A 20,679-nucleotide genomic window follows, 5' to 3' on the forward strand; every position below is an offset into this window, starting at 1 on the left:
CTAACAGAAAATGGAGCTAATTAATTAAATGTTCAGGTTTACAGCTGTAGAACAGTAGAAGTTTTGAAAGCAAATAGGAGTGTGCTTTTTTTAAAGAGTTTTATTTGTGAGTAGAACTTAATTGATACAAGAAAAAGAAAAATACAGGACTTTAATTTGCCCCAGAGTGTGTAACCATACCATACATGACTACATTTCATTTGTAATACAAAGAATTAAAAGAACAAACTACAAAATTTGAAATTAAAAGTCATTGCATATGTGGTCAAAGATAAATGGAGGGACTCCATTACTGAACTGAAACATAGAGCAATTAGTAATTTAATTACGACCCTGCAATAAAACACAATTTAGCAAAATAAGTATTGTATGCTTCCTAGTGTACAGAGGACATACAAGGTTAAAGTACAAGCTGAAAGCCATTAGTGCCATGCAGCCCTGACTAAACATTGCTGTTTAGGGGTCTCTCTGCACAGTGAGTTACTGCTGCTTCAGTTCCCACCGTACCCCAAACAGGCAAAGCTCCATTCCTCACAGCATTCAATACTACTTGGAAAGCTCTTTGCTCACCTGAAGCCTTACAGCTCTGATTGCCATTTCTGCCGTTTTCCCTTCACTGCCTGAAGCCAACCCCAGGTACCAACGCCCCAGGCCTAATGTAGGCCTTTCTAACCCCCAGCTGCTGAACCCATCTCTTCTGCGATGCTTTCTACTACGTGAATTGTAAGGCATTAAGTTCTCTGCTATTCTTCCTATCGACGTCGTCCTGCAGTGAACACCCACCCTGTTTGCCGCACGCTGCGAGCCAAAGCGCTGCCTTCTCCCACGCAGGAGTTCTCAACGTTTCTGCTTTAAAACCAGGAATGCTGCCACGGGGAGGCGAGGAGCGACCTTCCCTGCCTGGGGCAGTGACAGCGCCTGGGGGATTCCTGCAAGCCTCATCTCTCATCTTGAGACTACTTACCCAATTAGTGATAGAGCATGGCAGTAACTGGAGAAGAGTTAATTCAGTAGTGAAAGTGAGTTTCTTCACCATGCTACGTACTAAACAAACATTTATAGCAAACATCTGTGAAAATACATCCTTAAGAAGGTTAGCTGGAATTCCTGTCCTTTACTGCTGGCAACAAGAACAACAAAATAAAGAAATACCAGTTGTGAGGTTCTTTGTAAGTGAAAATAATATCGAAACAAGGTTCAATGCTCAGTGTAACACATTTACATTTTTATCACAGGAAGAAATAGTTGCAAAATGCTGCAGATGGGGTTTCTGTGCAGCAGGTCTGCACCTGCACCCAGGGTATTTTTGAACAGGTGGAACAAATCTGTGCTAAGGCCTAAAATGCAGCCGTCTGGGCTTCGCATCACCGCAGACTGACCTTTTCACTGCACCCAACAGCCAAATCACCATCTGAGATTCTCAGGGAGCCGAGGACTGATTTCCCTCAAGCTGCAATCCCTGGACAGAGGGCTCCATCAACACACACGGCGCAGTTACTTCAGTCCTACACAAGGATGGCTTCAAGCGCCAGGTGTAAGTGAAAAACACTTCCATTTTGTTACTGTAGTCAGAAGTGGGGAAAAAGTGAGGAAGGAATGGATGGTCACAAAGCTTTACTGCTACCTGATCGGTAATCACAAGATTGCAAGCTTACATGTCAGTTCGAGAGCACATCCCCTGAAAACATCACTGCAAAAGCATCCTCGCTAGAAGTCACCAGTTAAGAAGAAATTTACTTATGACTTGGAGCAGAATTTTGAAACAGAACGCTGCTCGTGGTAAGCAATTTGTGTTGCACTCTTAATGGCAAAAGCTTGGTTTTATTCTTCCGTAAAGCGGTGTAGGCTTTAAGGTATAAACAGTGATTCAATGCCTCTACATGGAAGTCATTTATATTTGCTTAGAAATTAGGGATCAGATCGGTGGTAGCTGCTGAAAACACAGGATTAGCACCTTTTTGGATGTTAATTTCTGGTTATAACCTTAAACGATCAAGCCATAACTTGAGGGGCTAGTTGGATTACTTGTTGCATTCATGTACATAATAAGACAAAACACTCAGTACAATCTGGTACATTCTAGTGGTTAATGAATTTTAAAATATGACAGTGTTTCTGCAGTGTTTGGCCTTTAGGAGTCACTCTTCTTTTTGCTCTTCTTCAGGAAGGAAGGAGTGCGAAACTTCTTTTTCTTTTTCGATGGGGACTTTCCTGGAGATTCATCACTACCTGCATCAGCTGCCGTCCCCTCCTCAGCTGTTGGAGTCGCTGGTTCTTCAGCAGGCTGAGGCTGGGGTTCCTTATCTGCTGCCGCAGGTGATTCTGTTTGGCTTCTGGACACATCTTCATCGCATCTCCCTTCCTCCTTTCCTAAGGGAGGGAAGCTGAGTGCTTCTGAAGGCTCATCAGGGGTGAGATCTGGGAGGGTTTGCTTCAAAGTTGCAGCATCACTGTCATCTCTGTAGGTCTGGTCCTGCTGTGTCTCTAATGGACGGACAGAGAACAGCACAGTTAGCTCACCGTGTCCCTGGGATAGAGAAAGCCCAGCAAGTGATGGTATGTGCTCTCTATAAAATAATAAACTAAAATATTTACTTCGCATGAAAGCCTTTGTAACAGGTCTGTCTTCTTTAGCTTTCAGCACAGAGACAGAAATAAGATATTTTAAAGTGTTGGTTTTTTTCCTTTCTTCAAACCACAGAAGAGCGAAAGCTGAACTCGCTCTGTGGGCATCGTGCAGCAAGAACATAACTTGAGACTTCTCGCTTGTGTCTCACGTAGCATTTGCAAGCAACATGAGACTTTAGTACAGTAAGCAGGAATTGAACCTACAGTTTTCACTGGTATTGAAGACAGCATCATGAAGTTCAGCATCTTGATTTTTTATTATTATTATTATTATTTTTTTTTTTTAACTTGCTGGGATAGCAGTAATTGCTGATTTGTAACTACTGTCCACCGCTGGCTTGCCAGCTTTGAACTGCGATACATAGATTTCCATAATGTTCTTCCATGAGAGCTAACAGATGTAGTTTATTAATGTCTTATCCTATCACAAAGGCTTCACTGCTTTTGCAAGATATGTGAGTACGAATGATGGACTCTTGTCACGTAAGTAAAATCCATGTAGTTTATCCAACTGAAAGAGCTCAGCAGGTTATGCGATACAGCAGCTCTCACCCTGGATGAAGGAGGATCAAAAAATCCACGTCCAGAGGTGAGTTTCAGCACTACACTCCAGCCTGTAGCACCTCTCCCATGAACCACCATGCTTTACACAGGTTCTGTTGAAAGCTTTCCTTTCTGCATACATAATTTAACAACTATCACATCTAAAGTTCCCTCCCTGCGCTGAAGCTGAGAAGTGTCTCCTTTGCGGTGTCACACACATCTCCACTCATGTTATGTAAGGAGAAATCTGGAACAAAATCCAGGCCATTGGCACTGGCAGGCACAAAAGAAAGGCATCTATTTTTTCCCCAGTTTGAAAGTTCTATTATTGTTGGTTTTGTCTTCAGAACTTCATCTTCAGAACACTGAAGGCTTTCAAAAGAATTTACAGCAAATAGTTTATACTTTCCCGTTTTCCCTAGGGAAAAAACAAACTGTCCATTTCATTTCTGCCAGACAGACCTGCAATCCTACTCCTCATCACAGGGCTGTTCTGTGAACACCTGCAGGAAATCAACCTGTTTTCCCCAGAGCACCACAGCCATCTCAGATGTTAAGCAAACACAGCAAACCAGAGCTCAGCTCCAAATGCTCCACGCACGTTAGAAGTTTAAAGGTTGCAGTGCGAGAAGGGCATAAAACAGCAAAAGAGAGAAAGCAATTCTATTTACAAGCTGTCTCCTGAGGCTCTAGCCTAATGTGTACAGCTGTGTCATATACATGCACAGAATCATAGAATGGCCTGGGTTGAAAAGGACCACAATGACCATCCAGTTTCAACCCCCTGCTGTGTGCAGGGTCACCAACCAGCAGACCAGGCTGCCCAGAGCCACATCCAGCCTGGCCTTGAATGCCTCCAGGGATGGGGCATCCACAGCCTCCTTGGGAAACCTGTTCCAGTGCATCACCACCTCTGTGAAAAACTTCCTCCTAAGGAATGAAGCAGCACCCACAGCTCTCTGCTGCCACGACCACCTTCTTGGATTGGACTTCACTTGAAAGCAGCAGCCTGGTTTTTAGAACAGGTGCCATATTTGACCATCAGTCAGATTTGCCATTTTAGAGCTTCTTACCGTGGGCACCTGGGAAGCTCCAGGCAATGAGACAGCATTTGCCAGCTGGCCTAAGCAGTGCATAAATAGAACCAGTTTTGTAACTTGTTAATCCAGGACCATCCTTCCCAGATTGCCAAATTACCGGCATCTCTACTAAACAGATTAGTGTGAAGCAAACATCTGCTCCCTGTCCATCTGGCTCACTAAGGGCACTGCTTTACCAAATTAGGAAGATTTATCAATTAGACAAAAAATTGCTGCAAAACCTATTCACAGTATAAGAATGAAACAATACCCCAGAAGTTTCAGAAGGTGTTCTTTTCTCCTGCCCCCTTCAGAACAGTCAGGCCTACAGCCATTCTCTCCCTTTCTATTTTGGCATAAGAGAGCTTTGAAAAGTAAAATTAATACTTCTATTTACAACCAGCATTTACGAAAATAAAGGTTTCTGTTTTTAAACATAAACTTACGAGGACAAACGTACAAACTGGGCTGTAACTGTCAACATGAAACACTTTTCTGACTGCAGCCACACTTTAACAGAAAGGATATGAGAAAAAACCTGGAGGAGTGCTTGTAGACAGAGAACACTGCCAGCCGGCAGAACTTCTGCCAGCCAAAGTTGTCATGGCCTGCAATTTCAATTGCTTCAGTCTCTAAAATAAGCATTGCATGTTTGTCCTGCAAAACTTCTATGCCTAGAGGAGTCCGTAGAACAGCACTCTGTTTAAAAGAACGCTACGGTTTTAGAAGCTCATTAGTAGCATTGCAGTTTTCTACACTGTAACTTAATATTTGTGTCTATGACAAACACACTTTCGGATACAACAGGACACACAAATGGAGCGGGCCAAACATCCTTGTTAATTTAAAGTATAATCTGAGGCAGCCCTGCAGAGCCGGCTGAAACAGCTGTCGTGTTGCTGCCACCAAGTACTTGCTGTCATTCCTTGGCAGCCAGGCTGTGAGCAGTTCCATTTCCACTTCCACACAGACCCCTGCTGGATTATCAGTTTCAGCCCATCTCAGTGGCAACACTGTTGCTCTGGAGTAGATAAGGAACTTTCAGCACACAGTCTAAGTCAGGCAGCAGCAAACTTGGGGCAGAACTCTCAGACCTGCTTCAGCTACAGCTAGGAGACAACTTCAGACTATTCCTTTTGAAACTGTAAGGAATCGGACACAGGTATGGAAACACACAATGTCACTTCTGCAGCGTCTTTCAAAGGAGAGTGCATTGTCACACAGGGTCCATAACTGCCTAGGGCTTCATGAAACAAAGAAATCAGGGCCTCGGCTGAAAAGCTGCTTTTTAAAAAACACACAGCAACAACAACAACCAAAACGTAGAAACAAAGAAGCAAGAGTGAAGCAAAGCACGTAAGCCAGTCAGAGTATGGAATGATACTTACTATGGTAACAGGTACTCTTTAGCATATCCATCTCCTGTTTGTAACGCAGCCACAAGAAGAAAAAAGCACAAGTAGAGAATCTATGCATTCATCACAGCCATTGTGTTAAATTAGAAGAATGGTTGCAACCATTCTTATAGAAACAGAATGAGATGAAGTAGTGAATGAAAGACTAACAGACAAGTGATATATTCCATGTACGAGGTAAAGGAAACAAGACAAAAATCAGATTACACCCGTTCAAGAATGTTATTTTATCCTTTTGCAAGGAAATTACAGACTCTAACAGCCCTGTCTCATTTCAGCTTTAATTACCACGTAAGGTTAGCAAATAATGAAACTAATATGGAAACTGAGTTGGAAAGTTATTTACTGAGGTGTAATCCAAGTACAATAACATTTAAGAAGTGTGCAATCAGTGAAGATTTACCAAAGCATTTGATTTGTGTCTGGCTCAGCACCAGACTTTTCATTTCATAAGAGCAATTCTTTCTTGCAGAAAATAGACCAAAAAGATAAATCAGTTGGTAAACACAACCGATGACAAGGCAATTCTGCAGGGATAATTTTGTCTTTCTATTAATGCACACTTCTTTATTATTGTAAGCAGAACTCCTGTTACAGGTCAGTGCCGTATGTTTTAGGCAGTATCCAAAGAATACCAGAAGAAATTGACCCTTAGTAGATAGTAGTTGACAGATGTTCATGCGTCAGTCACCAGCGATGCAGTTAGTGGCTGCCCCGGCCCCCAGAGCAGCACTTACCTTCCTCTGCCTTCATGGGGGTGCTCGGGGGCGTGCAGGCTGAGCTGTGCTCAGGGGGGCTTCTCTCTTTCTGTTGTCTGCCGTCTTCTGAAGGTTCTGCAGATGGGACAGACAGACACTGAGAAGGCACACAAAATATTTCAGCATGGGAGGACACCAACGTGTCCTTTTGCTTCATGCACACGAAATCTGAACGCATTTTTTTCTGAATCAACATTCTGTCAGAGTATTAAATACCATCAAAACAAGCAAAAGAAATTTAATATTGACAAAACTGTTCAAGCCACGGTTGTGCTTGTTTTTGTTCTGTTTTTTAAACAAAAGAACATGAATGATGTAATTGTTTATGATCTGGAACGGCACGCTGTCCTAAGAAAATTCATGAGAAAGATCACTAGGAAGTCATGGTCATAAATATGAGGGGAAGACCAATATAAATAAATATGAGGGGAAATAATAAATATGAGGGGAAGACTATCAGACCAACCCAAGACAGTGCTCTTTTGCTTGCTTTGAATGTTCTGCTGAAATTTGGAGTAAATAAAGTTGCGTACTAAGAGCTAAGAATGAAGGATTGCACAGATCAGAGAAACATGCAGCAATCAAGTGATTCAAAACCGATTTCACAGTGGTTTGCTTATTTGCTATTAGTAAGAGGGTCCCCTTGCTGCCAGGTTGAAACAGCCGAAAACATTAAGAGAGTGGTACATCATACATCAGAACAGCACAAAAACGTTGCTCCGGGCCATTCACCCAAACAATTATGAAGTGAAATCAGTCCCACAGATAGGATTCAAATGACAGAATCTCCGCATGATGTACAGAATTTGCTCCTTAGATTGCAAGTGCAACTGTGCCACATTCATAATACCTGAGGCCTGAGCCAAAAGGTCAGGATTGGACCTTAATGCTTTGATCACTGCCGTGTGAAATTCCTTAAGGGAGGAATTCAGCCCATCTGGCTCTTCTTGGCTGACACGTGTGATCCCAGTCCCCAGAGAGTCCAATACTTGCGTAACTGAACATAAAGAGTCTCCAGGGGTTCCTACATTTTCTTATCAAGAAGCAGAAGCAGGGAACACGCACTGTTAAAGAAATCACACTTCTGCCTCCTGCATCAGTTTCAAACCTTAACAGCAGAAGACAGAAGCACTGTAACTAGCATCCTGTAAAACTTCACACAAGTAAAGCAGGATAACTCCTTTGGTGCAGGATAACTCCTTTAGGTGCAGGAACAAACTTGCTCTGCTAAGATTCTCTCATCATAAGGGCCTCTTCTGCTGGGGAAGTCCTCATGATGTGTCATTTCCAAATAGCAATTTTGTTCTGTGTCTTCCCAAATCAACAGATTCTCAAATCCACAAATGTCAGCAAGTTAGAAAACTGTAGCTTTGCCACTAAAAGCTGCAGCATCATCTCACCCCAACCTCAACTACCTCTGGTGCTAAGGGGAGCACAGCAGAACAGAACAAACCACTATACTCTGCAGTACCTAAATGTTTTTTATGAAGATTCAGGCTTTCAGCTTCCGAACAGCAGCAAGTGACCATACTGAACACCCCAGTTTTCCTACTAGGATAATTTTTCAAATCAATTTGACGCCTTTTACCAAATACGCTGTAACACTTACATTGCACTTTCTATCTCAAAAATTCTTTTAATATTCTTCATACATACTGGAAAAACTGTAACACACAAACAGAATAATGTATCCATAGCCTTTGCAGACAATCCATGTTCCCACAACTCGTAAACTTGCTTTTATTACAGTCTACCACAGAAAAACCACGCAGACAAACCAACCTTCTGGTCCCTTCTGCTTCCTTTCTACTTCTTTGCGATATTCCTCCAGCTCTCGATCAGTGAGTTTGTTGAAGGGGTTTGGTCCTGTTGTGCTCACTATCACTTTGGGCTGATACTCCTTCTCAATGATTGCCTTCGAAGCAGTCACCAGTTCTCCCTGGCAGAAGAAAATTAAGACACATCTGCAACCCAGCAGTAACTCGCAGAATGCTGAGAAGTACAGTGGCTATAAAGCAACCAAAATGATAATCTGAAAAATGCTACACTGATTTTCATTTATATTAATAATTTAAAAGAAAATATTCCATGTATGCTTTGTTTCCCCTCCTTTCAAATCTACAACAGGTTAACATAAAGGAGAAGGCAGGTGCTGACTACTTCTAGAGGCACACCAGTATGCCCACTACCCACCACTAAGCCCTAAGCCAAAGGGCAGCCAGCCTAGCTGAAGGACGGGGAAAATCACACAAGTAGCAAGTTGCTTTTTCTCCCTACAAAAGAAACAGGATAGTAGGCCCAAGTTCAAGGCCACGTGGGCACAGAATACCTGTAGAAGTTACATGACTCAGCTCATAGTTTCTGTTGTTTTGTTGTCTTAAAAAAAAAAGCAATAAGAGAAAAGCCATTTCTAGGAGCTACTGCATAACATCTAACAGATGTTACAGTAAAAAGCCATCTTGTGTGTGTGCTGTGTGCACTGGATTAACTGTTAGCTATAAGCAATATTAAGGTTAACCATAAGATTATGGGTTAGCATATTTACATCTATAATACTTGCCATACAAGCTACGTAAAAATGTTACACAAATAAAGTTAGCAATTCTAAGCATAACAAGTCTTCATGAACAAAGCAGCTGCATCAGAGACTCTCGAGTGGTAGGACTGTAAGTCTGTTTTCTCTGCTCAAATAGAAAAGACTGAAGCCATTGGCTTTTCATCATCTCAGACACAGAAGATGCTTGCCTGGATACCTGCTGTATCCCCCAGGTCACTTGTTTTAGCATTTGTTTTTCCAAAGGACATACAGAGCTCTAGTTTAGCTTGACTTTTGGTTTGACATCATCAGTTTGGAAATGAGCCCCACGTGGTCTGCATCTCCTCTCCCTGTGAAGCCTGAACTGTCTTTGTTATTGAAAAGAGGTAACGGAATTCCATTACCAAAAAAGAATGGGGTATTGATTTGCTTCCGTCATATTCAAACGTTATTTGTATCAATACTTGAAAGAGACCATGAGAAAGCAGAGTTCAAAAACCACCCGGAGCTGAAAGAAGACACAAACGTTCTACATCCACGCTTGGTGGACAAACACAATGAGATCTTCACTGCAGAACTGAAAACTAAAAGAGGGCACAGTACTCTTCTGGATGCTAACAGCACTTCTGACAAACTGCCAGTACCAAGCTGGTCATTTTTAGTGCAATAAATAATTTGAAGCCAATGTATTTGTACCAGCTGAGTATGTTTGAACTGAGAGAAGTAATACTGAAAAAGATCAGGCAACAACAGAAACCGGATTAGGTACTGTGGTTTTGATCTCTAAAAGCAGAATTACATTAGAGACCAGAAAGGCAAAATTCACATGCTAAAAACTTTTTCCAGATTATCACACCAAATTTTCCTCAGTATCAATAATCCAGGACAAAGGTCACTAATGAAAATTGTAAGTGTAGAGTGATCAATTTAAAGAGGAAAATAAATCCAAGTAGTAACCTGGTAAGGTTTGCAGAACAATTGCTCTAAATCACATAAAAATCCAAGAAGGGATGCACTGCTTCACAGAGAAGGCCACTGAGCAGCCTTCCAAGTCTAGTACAGAGAGACAGCAGAAAGCAGAAATGGAAGAAGTAACACAAGACAGAAGGAAAGGGAATACAAAGGACTAAGTGCTCGCAGAGGATGTAGTACAGATCTCTGAAATAGAATGCTAAAGTAGACAGACTTTGCAGAGTCTGACCACGCTGCCTGGAGATTCCTACAAACATTTGCAGAAACTGAATGTGAAAATCAGTCTGGAGTTGCTTTGCGTACTGAAGAGGCTGCAGAGAAGGAATACATTTCCACACAGAAGACTGGCACTGTCTCATCAAACAGGGCAACGAAGGAAAATGAATGTTCTGATGATTCACCTCCATTAAGCTGATTCTAGCATTAGATCCATGACAGAAGTTTAATCACAGAATCACAGAATTGTAGGGGTTGGAAGGGACCTCCTGAGATCATCGAGTCCAACCCCCCTGCCAAAGCAGGTTCCCTACAGCAGGTCGCACAGGTCGGCATCCAGGCAGGTCTTGAACATCTCCAGAGAAGGAGACTCCACCACCTCCCTGGGCAGCCTGTTCCAGTGCTCCGTCACCTCACTGTAAAGAAGTTCTTGTGCACATTTGTGCAGAACTTCCTATGCTACAGTTTCCAGCCGTTTCCCCTTGTCCTGTCTCCACTCACCACTGAAAAGAATCCGGCCTTGCCATTCTGCCCCCACACCTTAGATACTTATAGACCTGGATCAGGTCCCCTCTCAGTCTTCTCGAGGCTGAACAGACCCAGTTCACTCAGCCTTTCTTCATAGGGGAGATGCTCCAGGCCCTTCACCATCTTTGTGGCCCTCCGCTGGACTCTTTCCAAGAGATCCCTGTCTTTTTTGTACTGGGGAGCCCAGAACTGGATGCAGTACTCCAGATGAGGCCCCACCAGAGCCCAGTGCATGTGCAAATAGCTGAGCATCGACATTCTCTCCACCAGAGGAGAAATTACATCCAGGAACAGCATGTCTTTTTACTCCTAAGAACTTTCTCAGGGCCATACAGTCCCACAGAGGTCCAAGAAAGCAACGGTCAGTTGATACATAATACATCTTCATTCTGAACATGGGACTTCACATATCCAAAGGAAATTTTTGATTACCAATTTTGCATTTCTCCACCAACTTTACTGCATGACTGTCGTTCACCAGGCAAGCACTTCATTGTCTTCTCAGGGACAGACAGGGCAAAACTGGCACCTTTAAACATGCCAATTTGTCTCTTAACCAGACACAGTTCACAGTATCTACCTAATGTTAGCAGTCACACTTATACAATCTGACACGAATGCAGTGCCATTGTCCAAAGAAAAAAGAGAAAGGAGAATCTTAGAGGACTGTTTGTATAAAAGTCACCATTAAAACAGTGCCACCTCTAAGGCAGAACTGAGAGGCTTCTCGCAAGAGCAAAGCCATAGAATTTTCATTTTAAGGAAACAGACAATTCTCCTGTACTCATAATTCTCCTGTCGAAAATTTATGTGCATTTTTATCAGATTGTAGAATGGTTATTGGTGAGAAGAACCAGCATTCCCTCTCGGTCCAGCCAACAAGTTCAGTTAACCAGCTCTGTAACAGAAATAACACTTCATGATGCAGCAGTTTGCGCTGCGACGCAGCAGGGCTTCTCAGAGCGCTGAAAAAGCAAATGATGAGGCAAAACGGAGAACTTACTACTGCAGCCAAAAAGCACAGCAGACTCAAAGCACTGCATGCAGACTGTTCACAAACAGGACTTTTTTCCAATACGATAGAATTTAATTTGAATCTTAATGTTAATTGAAAATGCAAAACATTTTAAGCCTTACTGCAGTTGGATGGGACTTTTTACTTTAACTGCAACTGAGTGTCTCAGAAATTGTCAAGAGATGACTTTTAATTATCTGGTACCCAGAAGTCCCCAAGCCCCCGGTGTGCAGGTCTCCTTAATGCTTCCTTCCCCCTCCTTGTGATGTTTATGTGGTGCCATAAGCTTTTATTGCCTTTTTTCCACAGTACTGGATTAATTTTCAGCATCATCTTTTAAAAATTTTATCTTTTAGAAACTTTTCCATCAACAGGAAATTCTCTAAGCACTCAAGTCACAATACCTATGAAGATAAGAAACGTAAGGAAACTGGCCACTCCTATGTAACTGCCATTTGGATCTAATGTTAGACATTCCAGGAGGAAAGCACTTTCACCACACTACAAAGAGGAAACGTCACTTGGATGCTTAAACTCTAACAATCAAATTGAGAACTATTTGACCAGTTTCACAGAAAGACTATTCAACAGTAATGCTTGAGAAATACTACAGATGTCTGCAATGAAAGAAACTGCCTGTGTTGTGATTACCAATGAATATTGATTATAAAAACCATACTTCACTTTAAAGTTATTATTATCAAGCAGAAAAGCTGCCAGAATAAAGAGCAGGCACTGCCTTGAAGTATTTTATTTACTTCTCTTCTTAAACCTGGAAATAGTATTTTACCAATTTTCCTTTCAGAATATGGATAAAACAAATTGTAACCTGAAAAATCCCTCAATCAAATCCTCACCATGGTATGTTGACCTGCAACCCAAACTGACTGATTACACGAGGAAATGCTATAAAGTCATGGGATTTGTAACAACAGCGTAATTCAAATTATTCCGGTTTTTTAATGGAAAAACTATTTTTATATTCTTACAATGAAATGCCAGGCACAGCCCAGACCAAGATTTAAGCTAAAATACTGCAGTAGATGAGAGACAGATGCTCATCCACACCCTGTGCTTCTGTGCTGCATCACTCCTAAGAAAGCCCTCCAAAACCTGGGAGAGAAAGACAACCAAGGGCTGAGTGTTTCCAACTTGCAAACCTGTTCACTCAGCTTCAAAGACAACCAGATACACATTTCTTGAATTTATTCTGCATTTAAAGCATATTACCTTAAGCACAAGTATGGATACATTCTGAAAGCCAATATATTTTGGATGTGTGGGGCTTTAGTCAATAATCTTGAAGCGGGAGAAGTTTTAAGGAAACGACTTCTAACAGCGTAGGATCACAACCTGACCCAAGATGTGACACCGGGCACGTGGATGCCTTTGGAATTACCCTGATGTAATCAAACTCACATTAAGCTAATTCCAAATGGACTTCAAATTAGAAAAAAAATAATACTAATAGCATGCAAAAGAACCCAACTACATGCAGTCCCTAATCAGCACCTTAATAGCAAAAATATTTCCCAATCAGTTTCTACAGACAAAGAAAGACAAAAATCCTTACAAGACACTTTCACAGGGTAAAGCAACTGCTTGTATAATTGCAAATACATAATCTGGAGATCCATCTTACTTTTTTCTATAGCTAAATCATGAGCTAACAGAGGGAAGAGGTCAGGGTAAGGAAGAGGTACAATGAAGGGTGCACAACAGTATTTAGAGCAGTATGACAGGGCAGTACCTTTCTAACAGACAGAGATTTAGCGGGACTAAAGGCCTGCTCTGTGAGATCGAGCCCTTCAATAGATTCCGTACAGTCTGAGAGGGGAGCATCCTGCAACAGTAAATTGAGTAAACAGAGCAAACCGAGCCCGGGCTTTAAAACATCAACCAAGAGCATTATGTGCTTGCTAAAAACATGCAAAGAAACAGTAACTGGTAGATAAAACTGCAATGACAATGAATTGACATGCACACAAAACGAAGCCCAACATAAGTAAAGCTATGGTCACAATAAGACTTGCCAAACTTCTTAAAGTGTACCACAAATGCGTTTCAGGGCAGTTACAGCACTCAGATGTACAGATTTTACAGTCTTTCAGGTGTGTTTAATAGAGTAACTGCATAGCTCTGATTCTTATTTTATTTTGAGCTATGATTCCAGTTGATAGTTGATGTCCATAGCATATTCAGATATAGCGCTTGGAAATTTTACTGATGTATAACAGCTTTCTTTCCCCAGTCTGCTCTTCACATAAAATATTATGTAAGATATGTTTAACACACAACACTGCTGCCCCATTGTAAGCCTGCTGTGCTCAAACAGATACATAACCTTGGAGAGCAAACAAACAAAAGTTGTCACATAGACCAACTAGTTTTGAACAAGAATCTAACCTACATAAATAAGCCTTCTGAATGTCATGCATTATGTTCAGCAAAAAATAAAGAAATTAAAAAAAAAAGAGGAGCATCCTCCACAGACATGCTTGGGCTACATGACTGAAGCCTCTTAAATTTCTGATCCTGAGCACTCTTGCAAAGACAACAGTGTTACCTCTAAGACTTACCTTATAAAAAGTTACCCTCTGCCAATTAAAGAATAATTTTATAGGGACACATTAGGTGAAAGAAGAGGACATAGTTGATTAAGCCAATGGTTTTAGGCATTTTGTTCTCTCACCTGTACAAGACTCCTGTCCACAACTACACCAGAAAGAACCTGCGACTGAGGGCCTGCGGTTTTAATATCTTGTAAATTTTGCTCTCGGATCTGGAAAGGAAAGCAGCAGAACACAGTCACATAAACAACAGAGGAAAAACTTTTTTGTTTTGTTCAAGGGGTGGGTGAACCTGCCAGCAGGCTGCAACTAATGTAGACAGCTATAGCCCTACCCATCACTAAACTGTGCTTATTAACGCCGGTTGGCACGTCCCACGTTTGTTTGTTTCACCACATTTCTCAGACTTTGGCCCACAGGTACCACAGCACGTGCTGTCTCTTGTTTTTTAGTGGTGGTTTGCCGTAAAATTGTACAGATCAAGTCACATAAGTAAAGAGAGAAGCACAGAGGTCACTTTCATATGTCTGTTACACATGATGTGTCCTTTACAGGTTGCTGTCAGCCCAGTGTACCACAATATCATCTTCCTCCAGAACTTACTGTTTGTGTAAAAATACATGCACGCGTGTAATACAAACATAACTTATTACTTTAAGCACAAGTGTGGATACATTCTGAAAGCCGATATATTTTTATACTTCTTATTTCAGAATGCGAAGAACTACAAAGTCCTGCATCTTCAGTACTTGTTTCTGAATTATTGCCTTTGTCCTCAGGAGAGCAGAAGTTTTACGTCTACCCTTTTAGACACTTCATTCAAGTTTTTATTACAACAATATTTCTGTTTCAAACAGGAAGAAACCACTCAGCAATTTCACTCCACCTCTTATTTCAAGTGATCATTATTTTACATTGCTGAAGCAGGAAAAGCAAAAGCTCTGTCAACTTCATACAAGACCTCTGAGCACAAATCTGTACTCCTGCCACGAACTCTGTGCAGAATTTACCATGACATAACACAGTCTCCTGTGTTCCATATGGCCATCACTTAGAAGTAGGCAAAACATCCAAGAACAAGCTAAGTACTAACAGGATGCTGGTGCATATATACCAGCAGCAAAATTAGGAATAAAACTAGGAATTGTTTCTGTATCTAGCTAGAAAGGAGGAAGGCAATACCAAAGTCGTCTTACTGAAAAAATTCCATCACAGTGAAGTTAGTCCACCAGCAGCATGCAACTTAACATAATGATAATGAAATAAATACAAAAAATTACTGCTATTACCAACCTTGTTCCTCATTTCTTGGACCTCCTTTGGATTAGTGTTCAATGGAACAAACAGGTTAGGGACAGCAGAGGTGGCAGTTCTATGTCCATCCTCTTTAGTCCACTGCAACGTCAAGAACAGTTGAACAGTCAGAATTGCTGTAATGGCTATGGACACACAGCAGCAAATTCACATAAGAATTGATCATGCATTATACATAACAGAGAACTGAACCAATGATTGCATTCTTCTATTTGTTTCTAAGAATATTTAAGTTGCTTCCTTCTTCAGTAATATAAACTGCACCTTCAGATACATTTCTAGGTATCAGAATCATTCGATTGAGTCAAGCAAGTAACAATAACAATAAAGACCAAAGAGCTGGTTCAGCTTGCAAACAGCTTCCACCCAAAGCGATGCAGTTACTACAGCTATGTGCAATTCACAGACTATGAAGACTGAGAGCTTTAAGCTCTTTTTCTGTGCACTTGACCACTCTGACAGCTGCAGGGTTTCATGTTTCTAGGCACAGTCTACTTCTGACTTTGTGAAGAGATTTATATTAATACAGGAGTAGGAGAACTCCAACAGGATTTGTTATTTGTAGGGACACTTATCAGAAATTTCAAAGTGAGTTCACACGCATTCAAAAAGGACACTGTATCTCACCCAAAGTACAGCAAGATCCAAGACACGAGTTCTGAAACCCTGTCAGTGCCATGTTCATTTTCTGCACTTGGTGTTTTTACAAAACAGCACGAGAGAGACAGAGAGATCATTGATTCAATCCTCTGGTACTCAACAGACATCAAAGCGAACTTAAAGCATAAGATGACAGAAGTATGAAAAGCAATGTGATGCCACTAACCAGGTTTAGTGAATGATTCTGTACTGTGAAGCAAGAGTGGGCATCACCAAAGTTTTGCATTAAAATCAGCTATTTCAGCGAAATGTTCTGTTTCCAGAATTAGTTTCTGCACAGACAATGTGTAGCTGTATCAGCACAGCAACCTAGAGGAACAGTTTGGTGATGTCGAATATTTTATAACTTAGAGCTTAAAAGGTTACAAAAATATCCCAAACACAAACTGTAAGCGCTTTATGGGTTCTTCATAGAAGGTTGCTTTATTTGATCAGTGCATTTAGTATGAAGCTGCCTTCAATTTGCTGCATAATTAACTTCACAACTCGATACGTTTATTATATGTGGTGTCCTGATTTTCTATCACTATTGCATAGAAAATGCACTCAACAGTAAAGCAAACCTGCTTATAGAGCAAATGCTATGCATTTTTCCTTAATAACTTCAAGAAATAATAAGATAGCCAGAAACTGTCAAACTTCAAAAAGCAACAGAATTTTAAAATGCTTTGCAACTGTAAAGTAAAAAATGGAATGAACATGGAGCTGTGAAATACTCACTGATGATTATCTTCTCAGATAAAAACTACTCCAGCTTTTCATTAAAGATAATTTTTAGTCAAAACAAATATAGAAACAACCTCAATACAACAAGCTATTTTTTCTTATGTTAATAACAAGCATTAAAAAAGTCAAACATACAAACCTGTTGCAATGCATCAATTTTTCTACTGCTTCAGCATATCATTAAACAAGACCAGTTTCTGAATTTTGCTTCAATTTCTCACTGATTTTTCAAATATAAAATACTGCCTACTCGGTGAGCAAGGGTTAAAAACACAACATGCTCCAAATGCATGCCTAGCTTTAAGTTTTCTTCCAGCAAAGGACAAACTATGGCTAAGTTTAACAAAAAGTTGATGGTAGAAACACTGTATGTTCACTTCTTAAGCCAAAATAACAGAACAAAAATACCACAGACAGAGAGATCCTTGACGGTATTTTTTCCAGGTGTTCCTGGATTTTAACACTGGATGTTTTAGTGCACACATTGCCTGAGTATTCAATGCGTGGAGGTATTCCAAAGATACAGAACTCTGACTGTAGTTAAAGTCGACTGTAGGTAAAGTTGAATTCTGAGAGGGTAAATAAGGGGAAGGAATATTTCCTTTTCAAGAGCACCAATTCTATCTTTCATAACTTATCTGTCACCACCCTACTACCATACATACTATCACTACTGGAACACCACAGAACTCATTTGCTAGGTGTGAAGTCAGCTGTTACAAAAGCTTGCTCACGTGCAAATCCCTGCCTGCAATTTAGAAGCCCTGCATATGCCCAAGAAAATAACAAAACCACAGTTACAAACCAACAGTATTGATGTCCATTTGAAAGCATTTGATAGTTTTGCTTCTTAATTAACATATCTTTCAGTGCAAGATTTAACTGTAAGCAGCATTGATAAACAAAAAAAAGCACCGTTGCAGAATCTATCGATTAGTGCCTGCTGATGGCCTGAGCTGCACTTTAGTCATGCCGCACCCAGCTGGTACTGGAGGAAAGACTTTCCATTTATGGCCATCTACTTACATGCAACACTACATGCAGAAGGCAGCTGGTTGTGAACACTCAGAGGCTTTGGGGAAGACAAAAGCATAGTAAGCAAGACAGAAAAGGAAGCTCAAGAACATTGCAAGAAAAACTGCTTAAAGAAAAAGAACACTTAAGTACTTTGAAATCAACTCTATCTCTCACACATACTTACAGACCTCCACTGGCTTGCAAATTACGTTGGCATATGTAACAGAGGGTAACGTTTTGTTATTTGTACAACACACTGAATAGTTAGTTTCCATTTTTGCTTTCATTGAAAAGCTTTCGTGCAGATAGAATGAGCAGCTTCCTAACAATGTTGTCCTTAAACTATTTGAATGCAGAACATACTCAATCAAAACCATGAATCAATCTGTTTGGCCATCAGCTTGAAAAGCCAGAAGAAAAGAAGACCAGATGCTTCAAAGTTTTAAGCAGTTTTAAGCCTTATGAAGGGATAGGGTTTTATAACTCACATCTAAGAAAAGCCCAATGAAGTGGTTAGTAAAACGCAATTTAGTTTTTTTATGTGAGAAAGAAGAGAAGAATTAGGAGAGTTATCTTTTTCTTCCCAAAGCCTCTGAGTGCCAGCCACCCCAAGTTGCTCTACATCATCTAACTATGAACAGTAAGGTAGGCACAGACCAAGCAGTTGGTAATACAGCTTGGCACGCAGACACCGGACGAGAGAGACTGCAGCAAGGGTTTCACGTGATCGTGTGTAATGTTCGTCCACACCTTAGTCTTCGACTTGGGGCTGCCACCATTCTGCCCTTCTTCAGAAGCATCATCCCCTCGGCCAGAGTTCAGCCACCTTGTCTTCTCTCGCTGCTGTTTCTGAAAACTGTGTCTGAGGGGGGAGCAAGTGCCTGATTCGCCATCGCTAGTGAAGGAGTAACCCGTGACACTAGCTGGAATCTCAACATCGCTGTACTTTTTAGATTTCTCTCTCAGAGCAGGGCATCGGTATGGATAGCCAGTTCTGTAACCCTGAAGGAGCAGAAGATAGAATTAAGCCTTCCCCATCACCATAGTTTTCAATAAGTTATTGCGTTTCATTGACTGCAGTAAAACAAAAGTATGAATCAGATTTGCTGGCTGTTTCTCACAGTGCTAAAAAGCAAGGACGTAAAAAGCAATTGGATGATAAAAATATAGGGCACGTAAAAGGATCTCTTCTAACTCGTAACAATCTAAAATGCAGCACGTTTTATAAAACTGAAGGTTTCTTTTTTCAACAAGATCTGCTTTTATATCTACATTCCCTATGTATGCTTTTCCACTTCCTCCAAAATTCTCTTTTTTTCCCCTTTTACCTCCTGTAATAGTAGCATCCTATTTCCTTTTGACTTTGCTTTCTCAGACATTTTGTTCAGCACTTTCCCTAAGAAAAGGGCATTTAACAGTTTATCCAAGAAGCCTCCCCTTACCAAGTATCTCCAAAGAAAAACAGCATGAACAGTCTCTCAAAGCACTCAAATTCTTTAGAGACAAAACTATAAAGAAACCCTATAGCCATGAATACCTGGGCTTAGTTTTTGTTGTGTAAGTTTTATGCATTAAGCAATATGTAAGCATATGTTATCTTGGCTGCTGTTCCATGTTTTAAATGACTGAAGTGTATCTTGACTCCTACCTACTGCCTGATGCAGCTAACTGTCCAATCTACTATGTGGCTATTTGTAACAGTAAGGGCCTATGACAGATGACAGTAAGCTTCTTCATGCTCTTCTGCTCCTAATAATGCTGTGCTACTTCCCTTCATGATCCTGCTTTCTGTTTGCAATAAGAAACATATAACTGATGCTCCCTAGAGAAAATGAAATCCAAATGAATCTGTCAAAGATACCAGTCAGTGACAAAGGGAGCCCACTGTCCTTAGTTAACTACATTAACAGGCTGATTGTTGTTCACTGCATCGATGAGAATTTTCTTGACCTCAGGATACCAATGATCAGTCCATCTCATAATGAAAATATTAGATATTCAAATTGCTATGAAGTAGGGAGATTTTTTTTTTCCATACCACAAATAGGCCACTGACCTAAGGGGAAAAAACATTATTTACTACATAGTAGATATGATAAAAATGTTTCAGATATCATTGTCAGCCTGGATCCTGCTAAGGTCATATGCATTAGCATGAAGACTACAGTTTACTCTATAAAGAAAATCAAATTAAATTAGGAGTGTTGATTACCACCATTAACAGTCAACAATGGCAGCCATCTTATGGGAAGAGTTTCATCTTTGCCATTACAGCTGGATAACAAATGTTAGCAGGTGCTCATCCATCACAGACAAGATTTTACTCATTTTATCTGAAGATGAATTTATTTCTTTGTTTTGAAGTTTGCCTCTTGGGCTCTTCTAGGATCTGTAGTGTCTAATAAGTTAGAAATCAAATCATTCTGGGCTCTGCACCTAATATTACTTTACATATTTTGGGAGGGGCTAGGAACAGAGGGATAAGAAACAAAGGACTGAATGGAAATGTTACATCACACAAAGATCTGCCTGACTAAAACGAAAACCATCAGACAACAGATACCAAGGAAAGTCGTGTCTCCACATAAGACACCTGAAGAATTCTTTGGATGCTTTTCATGTTGTCTCCTTTTCTGACAGCCTTTAATCTTTGGGAAGGAATGGGCTGCAGGCTGTATAAAATTACCCTAATCACCTGCAGT

The 20,679-nt window shown here is 40.7% G+C and overlaps 1 protein-coding gene across 16 annotated transcripts in view; it reads right to left on the minus strand.

Annotated features, from left to right (window-relative positions):
* Positions 1-80: 80 nt before the first annotated feature.
* Positions 81-20,679, minus strand: part of ADD1 (adducin 1) — a 57,708-nt gene continuing 37,109 nt past the window's right edge. For 2 of the 16 annotated variants that reach the window (XM_048943399.1, XM_048943400.1), the window contains exons 10-17: positions 18,635-18,979; positions 15,554-15,655; positions 14,383-14,472; positions 13,441-13,533; positions 8,206-8,362; positions 7,274-7,456; positions 6,403-6,498; positions 81-2,484 (exon numbers count right to left, since the gene is read on the minus strand). In XM_048943399.1, coding sequence (XP_048799356.1) covers positions 2,132-2,484; positions 6,403-6,498; positions 7,274-7,456; positions 8,206-8,362; positions 13,441-13,533; positions 14,383-14,472; positions 15,554-15,655; positions 18,635-18,979 — 1,419 coding nt within the window. In that variant the 3' untranslated portion in view covers positions 81-2,131. Of the gene's footprint in view, positions 2,485-5,637; positions 5,673-6,402; positions 6,499-7,273; positions 7,457-8,205; positions 8,363-13,440; positions 13,534-14,382; positions 14,473-15,553; positions 15,656-18,634; positions 18,980-20,679 lie in introns of those variants that run through there. The other 14 variants (XM_048943409.1, XM_048943403.1, XM_048943402.1 and 11 more) reach the window with 14 other exon arrangements.

Source organism: Lagopus muta, chromosome 4 (genome assembly GCF_023343835.1).
Source record: "Lagopus muta isolate bLagMut1 chromosome 4, bLagMut1 primary, whole genome shotgun sequence".
NCBI classification, from domain to species: Eukaryota; Metazoa; Chordata; class Aves; order Galliformes; family Phasianidae; genus Lagopus; species Lagopus muta.